The 20,250-nt window shown below is 53.2% G+C and overlaps 1 protein-coding gene across 4 annotated transcripts in view; it reads left to right on the top strand.

Moving 5' to 3' along the window:
• Positions 1-20,250, top strand: part of SLC7A1 (solute carrier family 7 member 1) — a 61,755-nt gene that overhangs the window by 30,728 nt on the left and 10,777 nt on the right. For 2 of the 4 annotated variants that reach the window (XM_018056610.1, XM_018056609.1), the window contains 5 exons: positions 100-196; positions 13,757-14,141; positions 15,639-15,797; positions 17,743-17,917; positions 20,056-20,177. In XM_018056610.1, coding sequence (XP_017912099.1) covers positions 13,772-14,141; positions 15,639-15,797; positions 17,743-17,917; positions 20,056-20,177 — 826 coding nt within the window. In that variant the 5' untranslated portion in view covers positions 100-196; positions 13,757-13,771. Of the gene's footprint in view, positions 1-99; positions 197-4,413; positions 4,987-13,756; positions 14,142-15,638; positions 15,798-17,742; positions 17,918-20,055; positions 20,178-20,250 lie in introns of those variants that run through there. The other 2 variants (XM_018056608.1, XM_018056611.1) reach the window with 2 other exon arrangements.

Genomic DNA, 20,250 nt, shown 5'->3' with positions numbered 1-20,250 from the left:
TGATGCTGAGCTGAAGCTTTCCTCCCTGCGTTGGCCATGGGCTTGGAGGTTCTGGGCCCCCAGATGGAGTCTAACGTGGTCTCTTCCCTTGCCTCCTAGGAGCCAGCGGCCCCCTCTCGACCCTCGTGAGACGCCGTCGCTTGAGGACCAGGGACCCCCCCGGTGACGAGGTGACAGTCCTTACGTCGTAGTCCAGGTGCAGTCCAGCAGGAGCGCCTGCTCTTGGTGCCGGGGTGTTACTCATTTAGGCCTCTCGTTGGCTGTCGGCTTTTGAAGTTAACTGACAGCTAAGCCCTAAGTCTTCTTTTTAACATCTCACCGGCCTGCCTCTGTCAGCTCTTCTGTCTCACCCGGAAAGGCTCGTCTTTCACTCTTGTGGGCACTTCTGCTCGTCCAGACTGCTTGATGTCCTGGGACAGCAGGGCCTTCAGTCCGGGGCGCGTGGTGGGGAGCGGGTGTCCCCGCACTGGGGGATTTGTCCACGTGGCCTGCCGTCCTCAGAGGGACTGGGCCCCGTGGGCGGCCGCAACGCCGCAGCCTCTATGCATCTATTCCTCGTCTGCCTGTGAATCTCGGAGCCGTTGTGGTCTCAGGTTCAAGGGTCCGTTCCAGTCTGCATCCTGGGCCCCGTGCCTCTCAGTCCTAAGCCTTTCACTCTACTCAAGAGTTCTGCCACAGCTTGTTCCTGGGTGCCATAACCACCTGTCGGTCAGTGTATTTCAGGCTGGTCCTTGGAGCCCCAGAGTCCGGGGGTGGGGGCAAGGTGGGACAGGAACAGGCATGGAGAGCAGGGAAGGCCAAGGCCGGCCAGGGGATCTCCGTGTCCCTCATGTCCCTTTAAATAAGAGTGGGTCCAGGGACTTGCCCGGTGGTCCAGTGGTTATAAGCTTCCACTGCAGGAGGCCTGGGTTCAATCCCTGGCCAGGTAACTAAGATCCCCCATGCCGCGTGGTACAGCCAAAAAATTAAAACCTGATAAATAAAGTGAGAGTGGGTCTAGTTTCACCTGTTGCTTATATTTGCATCTGGCATAGGACGTAGTTTGGGGAAAAAGGATCCTACTGTATGAGTGCTGGACAGTTATTGCTCAGGTCATTTTTTGACAAGTAACTGGTCACCGAGTATGGAAGCTTCACTTTTGTCACTGTTTCATTCATCACAAAGTTTTTCAGAGGCGTGTGTGTGTGTGTGTGTGTGTGTGTGTGTGTGTGTGTAAAAGAACTGCAGTTGCCCACTCACCCGCACACACACATTCCTGCAGTCCTCTGGGCCCTTCATATTCTTAATTTTGAGTGTGGAGCTGCGTTGAGAAGACACACATAGGATCAGCAGCCCTCGCTGAGTCCTTCACCAGGGGACTGGGGGCACGTAGCTGTGACCTTTGCCACGTGGAGACCCCCTGAGGGAGGGAGCAGGGCTCCCCAGCTCCTCCCTGCAGGCATGGGGATGCTCTGAGTGAGTCCTGTGTGTGTGAGCTTCCCCGTGTCACTAAGCGGGAACCAGTCGACCGCAGGCCAGAAAATGAGCCCTGGCTTATGGTGAGGCCCGGGGTCAGGTTCCAGTGGCATTCTGGAGGGACAGCCTGTTTCAAGGTCTTTGCCCGGGAGCTTCCATCAGGGGGCTCTGCCTGTGACGTCGGTGTAACCACCGTCCATCCTTCACACTCGGTGCCGCAGGCCAGCCCTGGCCTCGTGTCCGCGCTCTTGGCCACTCTGTCCATCTCAGGCTTCACCATGATCCTCAGGTGCATTTTCTCCTGGCCCTTGATCGTCGGTCCTGTGTTACGGAGCCCACAGGCCCTCGTGCACCTGGCCGCTTGCTCCAGAAGCTGCGGAGTGACTTCAGGTCCACGGCGGCATGTTTTCTGTGAGGGAGACAATTCTGTTACCGCCCGCTGGATGTGTACCGCACGTGTGTGATGTAACAGAAATCCCCAGGCTGGGAAGGTGTACAAACAGGTGCTTGGGGGTCGGCCTACAGACAGGTGGGGTGTGGAGCCAGGAAGAGGGCCATGGTGTTTCCTTCAGACTTTAAACGCTTTTCTCTTGGGGGCGAGTGTCTGAAGTCTTGGCCACCACACCAGCACGACCTGTCATGAAACATGCATTTCCTCCTGGGGCTTATCCCCGCACAGCAAGCCCCGCGCAGGTAATCCCCACGGTAACCAGGGGCTCCAAGAGGAGAGGACAGGGATGGAGCAAATGCAGGAACACGGGAAAGGACAGAGTATCTGCTTGCACACAGGCACTTTGTCAGCTGGATCAAAATACCTTGCTCGAAGGCTAACGTGTCGATTCACTCCCCAAATAAAGAAGGCGGGTGGCGGCCTGGGACCCTCTCCCCTCGGGTCTGTCCTGCCCAGTAAGACCTGATTAATCCTCGCAGTGGTATGTGGTTGCTGCCCTCAACCGTTCCTTTACGTAAAAGGTTTACATCTCAAGTGCGTATCCCTCAGATGCCCAGCCACAGCTCTCCTGGCCTGTCCTGCTCCCTGCAGCCCAGCCCAGCCTCACCTGTTCAGCCTGGTGGGCCTGAGCTTTGTCTTTCAGGCAGGTGAACGTGTGACCTGCCGAAAAGTGGGGAGGGTGAACCTGAAATTTCACATATGTGCCGCACCATGGATAGCGCAGAAACACGTGTCTGTTGGTTTCTCTCTCCCAGGTTTTGAATAACCTACAAACCACTTTGTTCTTCGCTTTCCTTTAACCTCTTCTTTGGAACTCACATTGGCTTCTGTAATTTCAGGCAAAGTCCCCAGATGGTACCATTTAGGCCCAGAGGAATGACTAGGGACATGGTCCACAACTGCCTAGTACAAATCCTTTACTCTTGGCTGTTTTTCTAGTTTAAAAAAAAATTGGCTGAATATCGACAATTTCATATGGTTCAATCTAATCATGCGTAAGAGACTTTGTACACAGTTGTGTCTTAGCATCAGGGGGCTGCCCTGGGGTTGCAGGTCTCAAGAGGAGTTTCCTTGTTGTTTTCTGGGTCAGCCTAACAGGAAACCCTCTCTCTTGCTTTTGGGAATTTCTCAATGGGCACGTATGCAGAGAGAAAATGTAATAAAACTCCACGTACCCAGGTACCTCCAAGGCGGACTCTTTAAAAGAGATTTCCTTCCCCTCAATTCAGAAACAGTAAGCAGTCACGGAAAGAATGTTAAAATGCTGGTGAAAATGCCAGTAATCTGTCCAGAGACACTGCCGTGATTCTCCTTCCAGACCAGTCTGAGTATACACATCCTCGTGTGTGTTCCTGTTATTTTCAACCAGTCTGAGTATACACACACGTGTGTGTTCCTGTAATTTTCCACCAGCCTGAGTATACATGAACACTCGTGTGTGTTCCTGTTATTTTCCACCAGTCTGAGTATACACTCACATGTGTGTGTTCCTGTTACTCTCTACCAGTCTGAGTATACACTCACACGTGTGTGTTCCTGTTATTTTCCACCAGTCTGAGTATACACGCACACGTGTGTGTTCCTGTTATTTTCCACCAGTCTGAGTATACACGCACTCGTGTGTGTTCCTGTTACTCTCTACCAGTCTGAGTATACACGCACTCGTGTGTGTTCCTGTTATTTTCCACGAGTCTGAGTATACACGCACATGTGTGTGTCCTGTTATTTTCCACCAGTCTGAGTATACACGCACTCGTGTGTGTTCCTGTTATTTTCCACGAGTCTGAGTATACACGCACATGTGTGTGTCCTGTTATTTTCCACCAGTCTGAGTATACACGCCCTCATGTGTGTTCCTGTTATTTTCCACGAGTCTGAGTATACACGCACACGTGTGTGTTCCTGTTATTTTCCACGAGTCTGAGTATACACGCACACGTGTGTGTCCTGTTATTTTCCACGAGTCTGAGTATACACGCACTCGTGTGTGTTCCTGTTATTTTCCACCAGTCTGAGTATACATGCCCTCATGTGTGTTCCTGTTATTTTCCACGAGTCTGAGTATACACGCACTCGTGTGTGTTCCTGTTATTTTCCACGAGTCTGAGTATACACGCACTCGTGTGTGTTCCTGTTATTTTCCACCAGTCTGAGTATACACGCACATGTGTGTGTTCCTGTTACTCTCTACCAGTCTGAGTATACACGCACTCGTGTGTGTTCCTGTTATTTTCCACGAGTCTGAGTATACACGCACATGTGTGTGTTCCTGTTATTTTCCACCAGTCTGAGTATACACGCACTCGTGTGTGTTCCTGTTATTTTCCACCAGTCTGAGTATACACGCCCTCATGTGTGTTCCTGTTATTTTCCACGAGTCTGAGTATACACGCACTCGTGTGTGTTCCTGTTATTTTCCACCAGTCTGAATATACACTCACACTCATGTGTGTTCCTGTTATTTTCCACGAGTCTGAGTATACACGCACTCGTGTGTGTTCCTGTTATTTTCCACCAGTCTGAATATACACTCACACTCATGTGTGTTCCTGTTATTTTCCACGAGTCTGAGTATACACGCACATGTGTGTGTCCTGTTATTTTCCACGAGTCTGAGTATACACGCACACGTGTGTGTTCCTGTTATTTTCCACCAGTCTGAGTATACACGCACTCGTGTGTGTTCCTGTTATTTTCCACCAGTCTGAGTATACACGCACACGTGTGTGTTCCTGTTATTTTCAACCAGTCTGAGTATACACGCACTCGTGTGTGTTCCTGTTATTTTCAAGGGCTGCTGCCAGGCTCATTTGACACTGTCCTCCCACTTTGCTCAGAGACACGGACTCTCCCAACCCAATATTTGGTCTGTCTCTTTGGCAGCTCTTCCTCCGCATGATTCTCCAAGCCCCTGCCCTCTGTGTGCTTTCCAGAACTCTCCCCTGAGGCCTCTCTGGGCCCTGCTGCCCCAGTTACCTCCTTGACCTCGGACCCAGAGAAAGCGCCTGTTGCTTCAAAGCCAGTGGCTCCTGGCCAGCGGCTGCGGGAAGTGGGCGGGTGACGCAGATCCACGCCACCGTGTGAGTAACTCATTGACGGGACTTGCCAGGAGTAGTGGCATGCAGAAAGAGGTTGTCTTAACCCACGTGACTCCCTTATTTGTGGGATTTCAGATAGGGTGACACAGTTGAGTGTTGTCAAGCGGGAAGAAGGGTACATTTGGTCAAAGTTGTGTTGCTCTGGCACCTGCTGTGGAGCAGGGCTCCTGGAGTCAGAGAACGTGGGTCCAAATCCTGGCTCCCTGCTTACAGTGAGGTGGCTGTGGCTGGGGGTCCACCCGCCCTCCTGGGAGAGGAGGGAGGCCTGTGCCTCTGCTGGTCTCTGGCGAGGACAAGGTACACCCGCGTGTGTGAGTGTGGCGAGGAGCTGGTGTGCTGTGTTGCTTTCAAGACCCCAGCTCCCGAGAGTCTCTTCTCCGGGTCGGTTTAGGAAGCTGTCCCTGACTTCTCACAGCTACTTTCCTTTTGAGTCAGTGCATTTTCTAGAAATTCTGAGTGTTTTCAGAGTAGCCTGTGGCAGTGGGAAGACTAGGGGAAGGGAGGAAGTGACAGGTATTTGAGGATTACAGTGGCCCCAGGTTTATGGGTAAGTAGGTGAGTCTGTGAGAGTTTGCTGAGTGAGTAACTGAGTAAATGGGAAAATAATGGTCTGTGACCGAGCAGTGAGGTCAGATCCCCTGGGCAGGAGTCCCCGCCTTGCTTGGTTCCAGGGGCCGGCTGTCCTGGCGCTTTGTGAAAGAGGACATTTGGAGAAGGAGCCTCTGAAATCTCTAATATGCTTTTCAGGATTCCTTAGAGCCTGGAGAACTAAAGAAACAGTGTTCTGCCAGTAAGTCTGAATTCTGATCCTGGGGGATCTTTATTTAAGACATTTCCATTTGTCTGGAGAGCCAGACGAAGTGTCCACAGTTCACAGACACACAACTTTACAAAGCCCCCTCACCAGCACCCCCGGACCCACACCCTACTCAGGACCAGGCCCCTGCTGGGCTCTGGCTCATGGACCCTGCCCTGAGCAGGGGGCCTGTTCCCCACCCCTGGGCCTGCCCACAGAGTTTGTCCGTCACCAGCTTTAGTGAACCAGGTGGAGCATGTTCGCTTCTTTCCATCCCAGAGAACTGAGAAGCGCTAAGGTACGTGTTGGAGCAGCTCTGAGCCCCTCACGAAACACAGGTTTCTGTTGTAATGCATTTCTACACACAGAACTGGGACGTGTATCTTGATAAAGCACAGCTTCCCTGGTGATGGAAACACTGTCGGGAGACAAAAAGACTCTTGTCACATCCTGCTGGCTACAGGAGGAAGCGTTCCTAGATTTTATCTGATTTTCGTGAGGATGCACTGACTGGGTCGTCCACTGGCTTCTTGTCTGCTGTCTTTCTTGGGTCTGGGCAAACGCTGTGGACAGGCTTGGGTGTGGGTAAGGCGGCAGCCCTGACAGTGTCAGGCCAGGCATCAGTTCATGACCACCGTGTGATGGGGACCTCAAGCTGCCAGAATTTGTCTGCCTTGCTTCTGTGAGGGAGAGGCGATGGGCAGGTGCTGAGACTTAGAAGACAGAACCAGTGCTGACTCTGCCGGGAGTAACTTGCTTCTTAGCATGCCTGCCTGTGTATACTTAGTCGTGTCTGACTCTTTGCGACCCCATGGACTGTATCCCCCCAGGCTCCTCTGTCCATGGGATTCTCTGGGCCAGGATCCTGGAGTGGGTTGCCATGCCCTCCTCCAGGGGATCTTCCTGACCCAGGAATGGAACCCGTATCTCCTGCATTGCAGGCAGATTCTTTACTGAGCCACCAGGGAAGCCGTCTTGGTATACTCCTTGTGCATTATACGTCAAGGCAGGACCAGAGAGCCACCCTGTTTTTCAGATGTGGAAACTGAGGCCCCAGAGACATGCACTAGTGTAACCCAAGGAGCCCTGGGCAGAGATGACAGGGACGCCAGCTGTCCCCACAGAGGAGCACCTCCCACGACAGAAGGAACTGTTGGGAAACTTTCAAGGCCTCAGAGGCAACTCCTTGTTGCTTGGGCTGAATTTTAACCCAAATAGCATCTTCTTACATGTGTATTCATTTAGAGAAATAGAACCGGACTCTTTGGTGACTTGAACCTTTGAATATTCAGCAAATGAGATCTCCTTTGATGGACAGACCCTCATAAGTCATTGAAGTCAATGGTGAAGATGTTGCCTAAGATGAAGGACAGACGTCCAGCCAGTGTCCTGTTAAGTTTCCTGAACTTAAGTCAGTGAGCGTACTGAGTGTGAGCTATGGGCCCTGTACGTGTTCTGGTCCCGAATGTTCTGCTCGTGGGCCTCGTAGGTGCTGGGGGCAGAGGCGATTAGATGCAGCCCTGCCGGTGGGTCGTGTGGACGCTTAGCTCCGAGATGGGGGCTTGCACCACCACCACCCTCCCGTCCACTGCCAGTTAGCTGTCCAGCCTCTCCCCCCAGCCCCTCTGCACCCCTGGGGCCCCAGAGATCCTGACTCAGAGGACAGCACAGGCTCTGAAGGCTGTGAGGTGTGAGTTTGAGCCCCGACTCCCATCTTTTGTTGGCTGCATGCCCTCCACCAAGTTACTGGCCCCAACTCTCTGCCTCTTCGGCTGGGACTGAGTTTCTGCTTTTCCCTAAGCCTGGCTGTGTCAGCCCAGGGCATCATACCAAGTGTGAGATCCCTGAGTTCAGGAGGAGTTCCATTCTGCCCTCAGCTTGTCCATCGCTGCCTGGGGTCAGATGGGTGTAGACCCTGGGGGACTTTAAGAGAGTCCGAGTCCTGAGGTCACATCTCATGGGTGGTAGACGGGCTCCCACTGCCCAGCGAGGACGTGGGGGTATGGCTAGCCCCCCAGCCACCACAAACCTTCACTTCCCTGGGTCCCTTCCTCCCCTCACCTCTCCCCGCCCCGCTGTGCACCAGTTCAGTTCTGTCGTTTCCTTAACCTCCTTCCACACACCCACGTGTTGGGTCGTCATCTGTGTCAACCAGTCCCCTCCATCCTGGTTTTCTTTAAACTTAAAAGTTCTTGCACCTGGGCCTCCTGCCACCGGGGGGAAGTGGATCTGGCTTGGAGAACAACTTCCTTCAACGCAGATTGCATTCCTTGCATGCATCTTTCCTCCACTGTGGCCCGTGACCTGGAACACTCTTGTTTTGGACCAGGTCTGGTTGAGGTGGCTTCACCTCTTCTTCCTTCCTCATTAAGGTTGCAGGTGTTCCAGAGCCTTCAGGACTCCTGGGCAGCCCTGCCCCACCCAGCTGAAGGGGACTTGGGGACTGCCTGTCCCCGCTCAGCGTCCTGTGTGGACCTCAGCACGTCTGTCTCCTGCTGGAATGACAGGGTTTACTCTATATGACTCCCCTGCTTAGGACCACTCCCAAATGTAATGACCACTTAAAAAAAAAAGACATATAAAGAAAAAAATGTCAACGTTAAGACTTTCTCCAAAGAATTTATGAACTTAGTGTCTATCACAGCCTCCATCTGTGACCTCTTCCCCTCCCTCCATGAAGCCATCAAGCTCTTCTGTTTCGGTAATGGGACTGTCATTAAGTCTGAGTGAAAAAAAAATCATACAGTTCACACCTGCCTGCCTTTGTCAGACACCTTCAACACCGCATCCTAAAGTCTTTATCTCAGCAGTCTGGACCTGTTGGGCCATCTTGCTCCGGCTGTTATATAGTGATCACTGGAATCAAACTTGGGGTTAGAAATTCTGTGGGAAAGGGACAGATTTCCTTTGCTTTCTAAGAGGACATTCTTTCATAATGCGTGAGTCGGGAGTGAGAGAGAGCCAAAGCTCTTGCTGTTACAGGATTCCTGTCAAAAACTGAAATGAAAGTATAGCTCTTGACTGTTGCAAAAATTTCTCCCTGGGAGACAGGATAACGTAATTTCCAGATAATGCTTTCAATGCATACTGGGGACTTCCTGCGTAAATCCTGACTGCAGGAAGTTTGTCCGAGCCCGACACTGGCGAGGCTGACGTGCTTAGATTGGTTTTACATGGAGAAGTTTCATTTGTTTTCAGCTGTTGGCTGAATGAGCAACTCAGGAGTCCAGGCATGAACATGAGTTGTGGGGTAATGTGTGCACAATACTGACAGGTGCTGCTGCCTGGAGAACCCAGATTTTTCCGTTACTGCCAAGGAGAAAGAAAGGACGTTACTTTAAAGTAAGCCCGGGTCGGGGTTAGTGAGCATCTCAGTCTCTCCCACCCTGGGAAGTAGAACTGGACACGGCACTTGTGCTGTCCGCACTCTCAGCCCTGGGGTTCGGCGGCGACTGGTTGCGTTCCTGCCCCAGTGGTTTCCAGGGGACTGGGTTTGCCCTTTCCCCAGACAGAGAGGGCGTGCAGGAGAGGCAGCCCAAGAGCAAACAGCCAGCCCTGCTCTGCTTCTGTTCACTGCACCCGAGCACTTCTCTCCAGCCCAGGACTCTTCCTGAGAAACAATGGCTGCTGTCTTCCCCCTTACAAGAAGTCAGCCATGTCCAGGGAGTCTCAACCAGAAAGTCCCTTTCACGTGTGTTTGCAGTCCAGTGTCTGGGTCCAAATGTATAGAACTCAGTGCCCCGGCCCCTTTATTTTAAAGATGGTGCTGGGTCCCCAGGGTTGGTTAAGTGGGTTCATGGAGAAGGGATAACCAGGGGTGTGTGGGATGTTCGCTGCAGCTGCAGTGTCCAGGGGGGCTCATTTCGGCCTATAGTGAGGTCAGTGGGCTCTCGGAAGGTGTCCCCCTGCGTGCCCTTTGCCAGGTGTCCCAGCACAGTCACTTTGGCAGCTCTGGCTTCTTCCCCAAACAGCAGCCCCTGTGAGAAAGGTGTGTGGACTGTGGACCAGCCCTTCCCAGAGCCCAGGATAGAGTGGTCTTTCAGAGGAAGATGGTGCTCGCTCTAGCCTCCTGGGTCACTTTACTGTGGGAAGCCAAGGAAAGACTGTGCTGTTCAATTGCACTGTCTTTGCTTTGCACTTGGCTTTTATCGTTTTGGGGAGAGGATCCATTTGTTATGAACTAAAAACTACATCTAGGAGAAAATTCTTAAAGAGATGGGAATACCAGACCACCTGACCTGCCTCTTGAGAAACCTGTATGCAGGTCAGGAAGCAACAGTTAGAACTGGACCTGAAACAACAGACTGGTTCCAAATAGGGAAAGGAGTATGTCAAAGCTGTATATTGTCACCGTGCTTATTTAACTTATATGTAGAGTACATCATGAGAAATGCTGGGCTGGAAGAAGCGCAAGCTGAAATCAAGATTGCCAGGAGAAATATCAGTGTCAGATATGCAGATGACACCACCCTTATGGCAAAAAGTGAAAAAGAACTAAAGAGCCTCTTGATGAAAGTGAAAGAGGAGAGTGAAAAAGTTGGCTTCAAACTCAACATTCAGAAAACTAAGATCATGGCATCTGGTCCCATCACTTCGTGATAGGAAATAGATGGGGAAACAGAAATAATGAGAGACTTTATTTTTCTGGGCTCCAAAATCATTGCAGATGGTGACTGCAGCCATGAAATTAAAAGATGCTTGTTCCTTGGGAGAAAAGCTATGACCAACCTAGACAGCATATTAAAAAGCAAAGACATTACTTTGCCAGCAAAGGTCCATCTAGTCAAAGCTATGGTTTTTCCAGTAGTCATGTATGGATGTGAGAGTTGGACTATAAAGAAAGCTGAGCACCGAAGAATTGATGCTTTTGAACTGTGGTGTTGGAGAAGACTCTTGAGAGTCCCTTGGACTGCAAGGAGATCCAACCAGTTCATCCTGAAGGAAATCAGTCCTGAATATTCATTGAAAGGACTGATGCTGAAGCTGAAACTCCAATCCTTTGGCCACCTGATTCAAAGAACTGACTCATTTGAAAAGACCTTGATACTGGGAAAGATTGAAGGCAGGAGGAGAAAGGGATGGCAGAGGATGAGATGCCTAGATAGCATGACCGACTCAATGGCCCTGCGTTTGAGCAAGCTCTAGGAGTTGGTGATGGACAGGGAGGCCTGGCATGCTGCAGTCCAGGGAGTTGCAAAGAGTCGGACACGACTGAGCAACTGAACTGAACTGAACTGAGGAGAGGGTGAGAGTGGGTGCCTGCTCTCTCTAAATGTCGGTTCCATTTATCAGTCACGTTAGAAGCAGGGCGGGTCGTCAGGTGCTCTCAGGCTCCACTTCCCTTCTGGGTTTTCCCCGAGATGATGCTGCCAAGTTATTCACCGCCTTTCCCACCGTTCCTGGCACAGCCCTTCCACTGAGGGTGGTGCTGAAATGGTGCATCTTCCCTTTTAACTTGTTATCCAAGCAGTGGTTTATTGTAGGCTTTGTTGTGGTTCATAGTCTGGCTTGAATGAATTCAGGGAAATCCTGGAAGGAAGAAAGAAGGAGGCAGGACTTGCACCCTGGGCTTCCTAGACAGTGCTGGCCCCCGGTGCGTCCTCAGCACCTGCTCCCCCACGGCCGCCTTGCTGGGACCCCTCAGGGCTTGGGGCTCCCAACCAAGCGCCAGCAGTGGGCCCGCGAGTGGCTGCAAGCATCCCGGGCACTGGCGCTGTCTGTCCCGTCTCCTGTTCTGTCCCTGCCCTCTCGGCTCTTATCAGACCCTGACTTTCCTGCTCCACGCTGTTCCACTAATAAGGTCATCTTCCCTCATTTCCTCCCACTTCCGCCCCCTTCACCAAGGGTGATATCATTTCCTACCCCCCCCACCAACGCCAGACCCAGATATGGAGCTGGCCCCCCTGCACCTTCCGAGCTCATGACCCCATTCGACTCTTGGCTCTCTGCGTTATTTTTCCTCATCTTTACAAGAAGGCTTTCCGACTGGAGAAGTTTATTCCCCATTCTAGCTGAAAACTTTTGAGTCTCGAGAGACTGTTTTTTTTCTCTTCTCTTGACTCATCAGATAAAATATGGAGAGGACCCCCACCCGTCCCTCTGTGACTCGCAGGGGGCCTGGCCTGCAGCTGGGCAGGGGACCAGCCCACAGGAGTGTGGGCAGGCAGTCCAGGGTTCCAGGTGGTTAGGTACGGACTCTGCCAGCTCTCCTGTCTCCACTGAGACGATTGCACTTTCTGGTCACTTAACTGCAGCAAAGTGAGGTAGATCAGTCAACACCAATTGGTCATCAAGGTGGATTTCTCGTGGCTCACAGTCATAATGGTAGCTTGTCTCTGCACACGTTTAGGTTCGCAGGAGCTGTGAGGGTAGTTCCTGCGTGCCCACACCCAGCTTCCTCTGAGATTAGCATCTTAGCACTAGTATGATATTTCGGCTGTGGCCAACCGCCTGGTATGGATACAGCTGAAGTCCGTGCTTTGTTCAGACTTCCTGAGCTTTCCCCGCTGGCCTCCTCTCATCCCGGGGCCTCGTCCCGTCCTCTAGGCTAGTGTCCTGTGTCCCGAGGCTCCTCCTGTTTGCACCAGCTCACGGACTTCTCTTGTTCTTGATGACACCCGAGGACTGGGCACAACTGAAAGAAAGGATGTGCACGCACACACGAGCGAAACGCAGGTGCTTCACAGAGAGTTCCTCTCCTGTGATTTGTCTGATGCTTTTCTCAGGATTAGCCTGGGGTTACGGCCTTGGGGAGGAAGCTCTCCGAGGTAAAGGCCCTTCTCGTCACATCATACGCTCGACTGTCACCTGTCACTTCCTGATGTCGACCTTGGCCGCCTGGCCGGGAGATGTTCTGTCAGGGTTCCTGCTTCCCACACTGTCCTCTTTGGAAGGATAGGGGCTCTGGTTCCCCCGCCCTGGGGCTCCAGGCAGGCCCCGCCCCCTCGGGACGAATTCTCCTGTGATTGGCCGGCGACTCCCAGAGGATGCTGACAGGGATGTGGTTCAGGAGGTGGGTGGCATCCTGGGCCCCATGGAGTGATAAGGTCCCTGTGAAGGTCGATGACTGGACCCTGCGGGTACAGTCTGGACTGTATCACATAGCACTCTGCCCGCAGAGGCAAAGTGCTCCCCAGAGTGGCGACAGTTACAAGGGGCCCTAGCTCGTAACAGTTCAATGCTTTTCTGCTCTGGGCATGCTCTTTGTTAAACTGGAGACAGCCTGGCTCCTGCTTGGTCCCGGGAAGGTCTGAAAAGTGTTGTCACTGCCATTGAAGGCCTCTTGGCTCTGATGGTTAAATTCATATTTAGTTTGGTTTGCCTTCCACCACAGCACACTTGGAACGTTGTTGTTTAGCCGCTCAGTCGTGTCCAGCTCTCTGCAACCCCATGAACTTGTAGCCTGCCAGGCTCTTCTGTCCCTGGGATTCTCCAGGCAAGAATGCTGGAGTGGGCTGCCCTTTCCTTCTCCAGGGGATCTTCCCGACCCAGGGATCAAACTTGAGTCTTCTGCACTGGCTGCTGCTGCTGCTAAGTCGCTTCAGTCGTGTCCGACTCTGTGCGATCCCATAGACAGCAGCCCACCAGGCTCCCCCGTCCCGGGGATTCTCCAGGCATTGCAGGCGAATTCTTTACTGTCTGAGCCACCTGGGAAGCCCATACCCTTAGAGTAACAGCTTACTTTTCCTGGTGAATTGTACGACTCTCAGCAGGAACAACGGGCTTAATTGCGCTTCTCTTGCTATTTCTGCCTGGAGAAGGCTCTCGATTGGGAACTGAAATCAGTGTTGGGGCTCAAGAGAGCAGAGTCCCATCAGCGGGTGGGTTGGCCTCTGGGCGTTTCTCCCACTGGTCAAACCTGAGGCCGGGAAGCATGGCCCACCTGCTGCGGTGAAGGGGTCCCTGGGTGAGAACAGAGCGCTAACGAAGCTCCCGCCTCTGTCCTCCCCTCGACAGACCTGCAGCCGCGGGATGGGGTGCACCGTGCTGATGGGCATCGGGCAGCAGATGCTGCGGCGGAAGGTGGTGGACTGCAGCCGCGAGGAGAGCCGGCTGTCTCGATGCCTGAACACGTTCGACCTGGTGGCGCTGGGGGTGGGCAGCACGCTGGGGGCTGGCGTGTACGTGCTGGCCGGGGCCGTGGCGCGGGAGGACGCCGGCCCCGCCATCGTCATCTCCTTCCTCATCGCCGCGCTGGCCTCCGTGCTGGCCGGCCTCTGCTACGGCGAGTTTGGCGCGCGGGTCCCCAAGACGGGCTCGGCCTACCTCTACAGCTACGTCACCGTGGGCGAGCTCTGGGCCTTCATCACCGGCTGGAACCTCATCCTGTCCTACATCATCGGTAGGTCTCCTCGCGGGGGCCGGCCCGCCTCCCTCCTGGTGTTCCTGCCCCAGCCTGGCTCCCCAGACCCAGGGGGTCTGGCTCCCCGCAAGCTCGGCTCCTCCCGCCTGCCCTCACTGGTGCACGTTTTCCCTTTGGGCTCTTAAAGACCAAGCATGCGGGAACCTAGTGGGGACAAGCCCAGCCCCCAAGAGGCGAGTCCTGTTAGCACAAAGAGACGCAGAATCAGAACGCTCGACACTAGTGAGAAAAGGACCTCGTCTCTTTCAGTCTTTTTCCTGATTGCTCAAGTAAATGCATCACTAATACAGAAAAATTTAAGAAATGCAGAAAAGCACAAAGAAGAAATCAGAAATTACCCAATCTGACAGCCCAGCCTCTTGGTGGGAATGTGGCTACTTTAAAAGGCCCTTTGCGTTTCCAGAGAGCTTGCGTGCAAGTGAAACAGAACGGTGAGCCTGAAGCTCCTGCCGTTGCTAAACCAGCAGGTGACGGTCACCAGCAAGGCATCCTTTACAAATAAAGGAAGACGCCTTTTGTGGTGACTGGAACTTTAGCGGCATTTCCCGGGAAGCATTGCTGGAAAAGCAGTGACGCATGTTACTTGGATTGAGAGAACAGTTGGGTGCTCTTGGCCGTTTGGGTGGTGGTGGGGGGTGCTGGACTCCACACCTGTGGGTGTTCCATGCGATCAGAGCCTCGGGGCCCATGGTCCCCCCAGGCCTCGCACCGAGCGGCAGAGGTGGCTGACTCTGGCAGGGGCGGGGGCGGGGGGTTGGTGAGCCAGCCACTTGGCTGCTAGGGGAGGGGGCCAGCCCTGAGCCGCTGTCCTTGGTCCCCCGGCCCCCTCTGGGAGGCAGGCCCTGTCAGCTCCACTGTTGAGGGTCTTCAGGGAGGAACGTGGCCCCCACTGCCTACTGCAGCCAAGACCTGCAGGGGCGGGTCGTGAGGTCCCCTGAATTGTCTGTCCCCAGGATTTCTTGTTACAGTGAAATAAAATAGAGTTCAGTACTGTCAGAGCGCCTCTTGGCGGTCAGGATGGTGTTATTTTGTTAAATTTTACTATGTTTCAGCTACATGTAGGTTCAAAACACATAGTACACACACACACACACACACACACTCTCTCTCTCTCTCTCTCTCTCTCTCTCTCTCTCACCCTCATACACATTTCTGTTGGTTGTGATGGAGAATGCACACACACACACACTCTCTCTCTCTCTCTCTCTCTCTCTCTCTCTCTCTCACCCTCACACACATTTCTGTTGGTTGTGATGGAGAATGCATCTCTTCCGAGGCCCTACGTCTGGCTTCTCTGCAGACTCCGACCGGCCCTCCCTTCTGAGTCAGCACGTCCTGGGGTACAGTGGCTGCCGCAGGGTCCTCTGCTCCCCAGCACCCGCAGGCTGTGAGCCCCTGTGGGTCCTGCAGGTGTCGACAACAGGCGCTGTGTTGACTGTTGCCTTCTCTTCCATCTGATGGTGTGTTTCTCGGCAGGTACCTCGAGCGTAGCTCGGGCCTGGAGTGCCACATTTGATGAGCTGATTGGGAAGCCCATTGGGGAGTTCTCGCGGAAGCATATGGCCCTGCACGCACCTGGGGTGCTGGCCGAGAACCCGGACATATTTGCCGTGATCATCATTCTCATCCTCACAGGTTCGGTCACACATCGGGTGCATCGGGAGGGGGCTGGGAGTCTGGAGTGAGGCTCAGGCTCCCTCCTTTTCTCTTCCTCCCATCCCCCCGTTTTCTTGTCTTCTTTAATTGATGCAGACATCTGTTGTGTTTTTTTTTTTTTTGTCAAAATGCCTTCTCAGAGATTCACATAGGATTGGCCTATTGAATAGGTCGAGTTATATGCTGTTTAATTAAAAGAGACTCTCAGGTGTTTGCTTTAAGTGTTTGTGAAGTAGGATTTTGTTAGGGCTGCGGGCTTTGTGTGCAGGTGACCCAGGAATACAAGTTCTTCTGACTCAGCGGATGACCATTTAGAAAGAAGGGTTGGCCTTCGTCAGCCAGGACGACATGGAGGAACCAGGCCAGCCGGCAAAACACCCCCTTATATAATGAAGTTTCCCCACAAAGTTGCTGGTACAGACTTTTATAATTGCAGACAGGGTTTGAACACAGCTGATGGTATCTTCTTCTTAGTGACGTTGACCTGAGTCTCTGCCACCCAGTTGGGAGTTTTGTTAATGTACACATTAAGCTTAAACGCAGATAAATTCTCTTTTGAGGTTAGAAGATTTTGGATGGGTTTTAAAAACATCTGTGCCTTGTTTTACACACCTAATTACACACGTAATTGAGATCGTTCTGCACGGGGCCAGTCTCAGCGGTATGTCTGGTCCAGCTAGCAGGAACACGGATCAGAAATTAAGTATTCACGAGTGAGATTTTCATAAGGACAGGAGGCAGGGAGGCTGAAGAACAAACACCGCGGAGTGTGAAGTGTTCCCTGAATTGCTCCACGCCCTTCTAATGCCTGTATTTCAGAAATCAGTCTATGACGTAGAGCATCTTTTACGTTAGAATGTGTAAGAGACACGCAGTCAGATTGGTGGCCCCGTGCCACTGGGCGCCTCCCCTGACTCTTTCCTTCCCTGGCCGGGGGTGCACCACTGGGCGCCTCCCCTGGCTCTTTGCTTCCCTGGCCGAGGGTGCACCACTGGGCGCCTCCCCTGGCTCTTTGCTTCCCTGGCCGAGGGTGTACCACTGGGCGCCTCCCCTGGCTCTTTGCTCCCCTGGCCGGGGGTGCACCATTGGGCGCCTCCGCTGGCTCTTTGCTCCCCTGGCTGGGGGTGCACCACTGGGCGCCTCCCCTGGCCGGGGGTGCACCACTGGGCGCCTCCCCTGGCTCTTTGCTTCCCTGGCCAAGGGTGCGCCACTGGGCACCTCCCCTGGCTCGTTGCTTCCCTGGCCGAGGGTGCACCACTGGAGTGTGTCCTGTGTCCCCCAAGGCGGACGTGCAGCTTGCGGAACGTCACGTGTGGTTTTTCACCCAGTATTTTTTTTTATCTCAAGTTTTCGAGGTAGAGCTGGTCTGGCTCAGACGTTCTACGTGCACTGAGTCCCAAGAAGGGGACTCTGTGGCAGGGCCCCCAGGTGGTTGTCGCTGCGGACACTGCTAACACCCCACAGAGCATCTGAATGATTCCATGTCTGGAGAACTCTTTTTTTCTCTCAAGACACTGAACAGAGTGTCTCCTTGGAGGAAATGAACTCCTACCCACTGGGTGATTCTCAGTGATGGAGATTCAGGGAGAGCCTCCCTTCATCCCAGGGAGGGCTTTGCTATTGAGGGGAGCCATTGGCTCAGACGTCCCCAGCCCTGCTGTCCCTGGGGTGCTCCTGGTTGTTGTCTCAATTCCACAAGGTGGCTGGAAGTCCAGCCCTGGTGGCTTTGTTCAACACCCCGTGGACTTGGGTTGTTTTGATCCCTGCCTCTAGGATGAGAGTCACTGCAGCCTCGTTCCTCTTCGGAGGTTTAACGCTGCTCAGATTCTTCTAACGTCACCTTCTCGTCCCCAACCCCCGCCCCAGAGGGACTTGCAGGCCCGAGGTCAGCACTGAGGCCGTTTCTGTCTATGCCCTTTTGCAGGACTTTTAACTCTGGGTGTGAAAGAGTCAGCCATGGTCAACAAAATATTCACGTGTGTCAACGTTCTGGTGCTGGGCTTCATCATGGTGTCGGGGTTTGTGAAAGGATCAATTAAAAACTGGCAGCTCACGGAGGAGGACTTCCAGAACACGTCGGGTCACCTCTGCCTGAACAAGTGGGTGTCCCTCTGACTCTGGGCGCCTGGGCGTGGTGCGGCTGGGGTGGACCTTGGCTACCACAACACAGTCCAGAGCAGTCTCTGTTAAAAAATGTAATTTGAGCTAGGATATTTTGTCACTACTGAATTGTCTTTTTTTTTTTTTTTTTGCAGTCAGATAGCTGAGGGTGTCTCCTTTGTCTGAAATTTGTGTTTTCTTGCCTTGTATTTGACTGTCGGTTGTACGACATAGGAAGATGCTGGGGGAATAGTGGCATCTCTGGATGCTGATTCCAACCCTGCCTCGGTGAGGACCGAGGTCAGGCTCCCTCAGTTGTCCCTGTTTCCCTGTATCCTTTTTGATGATGGAACTCTGAATTTCCTTTTCGGAAAGGAAGATTTTCCTCTGTGGTTCCACACGGATGCTGCTTTCTTTTGAAATGCCTTCCTATCTGATCACCTTGAACAAACAAGTCGGTGGAACTTTTTATCTCAGGTGTTCTTCAGAGTAGTTTCTCAGAACAACTGAAGTTATCAGAGCGCGATGATGACGACCCCTTTCACTCTCGCTCCACGTGGGCCGCGTCAGCCCTGAGATGCCATGGCCTCAGTGTCCTTCCATACTGGGCTCAGGACGCCCAGGGCTGGAAGCAGGTGACCAGCCAGCTCTCCACCCTGTGCCTTTGCAGGCCTCTGGGCACGCCATTACCAACAAGCTCACCTTGTTTCGGGAAACAAAAGCGAAACGTTGGAGTGGATCTTTCTGACCTTTTTTTTGTTGTCAGATTTTTTGATACGTGTTAGGGTCTCAGGATGGAGAATGGGGAGTTCTAATTTTGTTTACAATTCTGTTTTAATTGTGGCTAAAGGTTAAACTGATGCTTTGAAGAGATCATCCTAAAATGCAGTGGCTTTACAAGGATATCTCAGCTCTAGGAATGGTCAGTTGGGGGTGGCTGGCCAGCATGGACACGTGCAGGCTTTCAGGGGCCCGATTGCCTGCCTCGCTGACCCATTTTCCCTAAGGACACAGTGTGGTCAGAGCTGGGCTGTGGGTGGGCACAGGCATGACCCAGCTCTCCCACCAGGGGCCAGAGTCTGAGGCCCGTGCGCTCAGATCCGGAAGACGTGTTCCTCCTGCCCACATCCCCCTGGCCAGAATCCAGTAGGGGGCCACGTTCAGCTGCAAGAGAGGCCGGAAAGCCGAGTGGTCACATGTTGGGTTGACCTCTGATTAAGGCCCGGGTGCCCGGCGTGTCCTCCAATGGCCTGCTCCGTGGGCAGGCACTTATCAGCAGCTGGTTCTCTAACTGGAGCGCAGGCAGGAAACGAACCCGTGAAACTGGCTCTAACACCCTGTGGTCAACAGTTCAAACAAAAAGAGCCTGCCTTTTTGGGACGAAACGTGACTACAGAGAATTGAGAGCTTTTAATAAGTCACTCCCCAGCATTCCTGGGCCTTGTTCGTGCCAAATTTATCAGTGCCCGTTAATTCAGGGCGAAGTAGGGCCAATTTGAAATATGTTTTAGAGTCACCCAGTCGACTCAGGAAGCTTCACGGGCCCCCTCGCCAGTCACTGTGAGCCGGTGAAGAATTGAGCAGAGAGGGCGCCTCCTGTCTCCTGGTTGTCTGTCTAGATTTAGCCTTCTTACTGTTTTTTTTTTTTTTTTTTAAATTTATTTATTTATTTTATTTGGAGGCTAATTACTTTACAATACTGTAGTCTTTTTTGCCATACATTGACATGAATCAGCCACGGGTGTACATGTGTCTCCCATCCGTCCTGGACCCACCTCCCTCCCCGTGCCATCCCTCAGGGTTGTCCCAGTTTGATGCGTGACAGGGCATTCATGCTGTTTTGAAGAGACTGTTTCTGCCAGCTGATGGGATTTCCTGTCACTGGCCATCCTCGTGCTCTGTGTCTCTGCGGTGATGACCCGCGCTGGCCTCTGGTCAGAGAAGCGTTTGTTTCCCGGCCCCTTGGCCACCAGTGGGGTCCTGGAGTTACGTCTGCCCGCAGCCCCGGGGCTGCTGTCCTGCCGGACGGGGGACGCTGCAGGACTGGGCCTAGCTGCTCGGGGTGGCCGTCAGGGTGGCTCCTCTTCAGGCCCACGAAGCAGGGGCCTGTGACCCTGACGGAGGCTCTCTCTTTCAGTGACACAGAGGAAGGGAAACCCGGTGTCGGTGGGTTCATGCCCTTCGGGTTCTCCGGTGTCCTGTCGGGGGCAGCCACCTGCTTCTACGCCTTCGTGGGCTTTGACTGCATCGCCACCACAGGTAGGTCCCCCGCCCTCGGGACACCTGGGCTCGCCTGGCCAGGCGTCTGATTCCCCTCCCCCGGGTGTATGCA

The sequence above is a fragment of the Capra hircus genome, chromosome 12 (assembly GCF_001704415.2).
Source record: "Capra hircus breed San Clemente chromosome 12, ASM170441v1, whole genome shotgun sequence".
Lineage (NCBI taxonomy): Eukaryota > Metazoa > Chordata > Mammalia > Artiodactyla > Bovidae > Capra > Capra hircus.
Note: the sequence above shows the minus strand (reverse complement) of the source record. Positions and strands in the feature narration are given on the sequence as shown.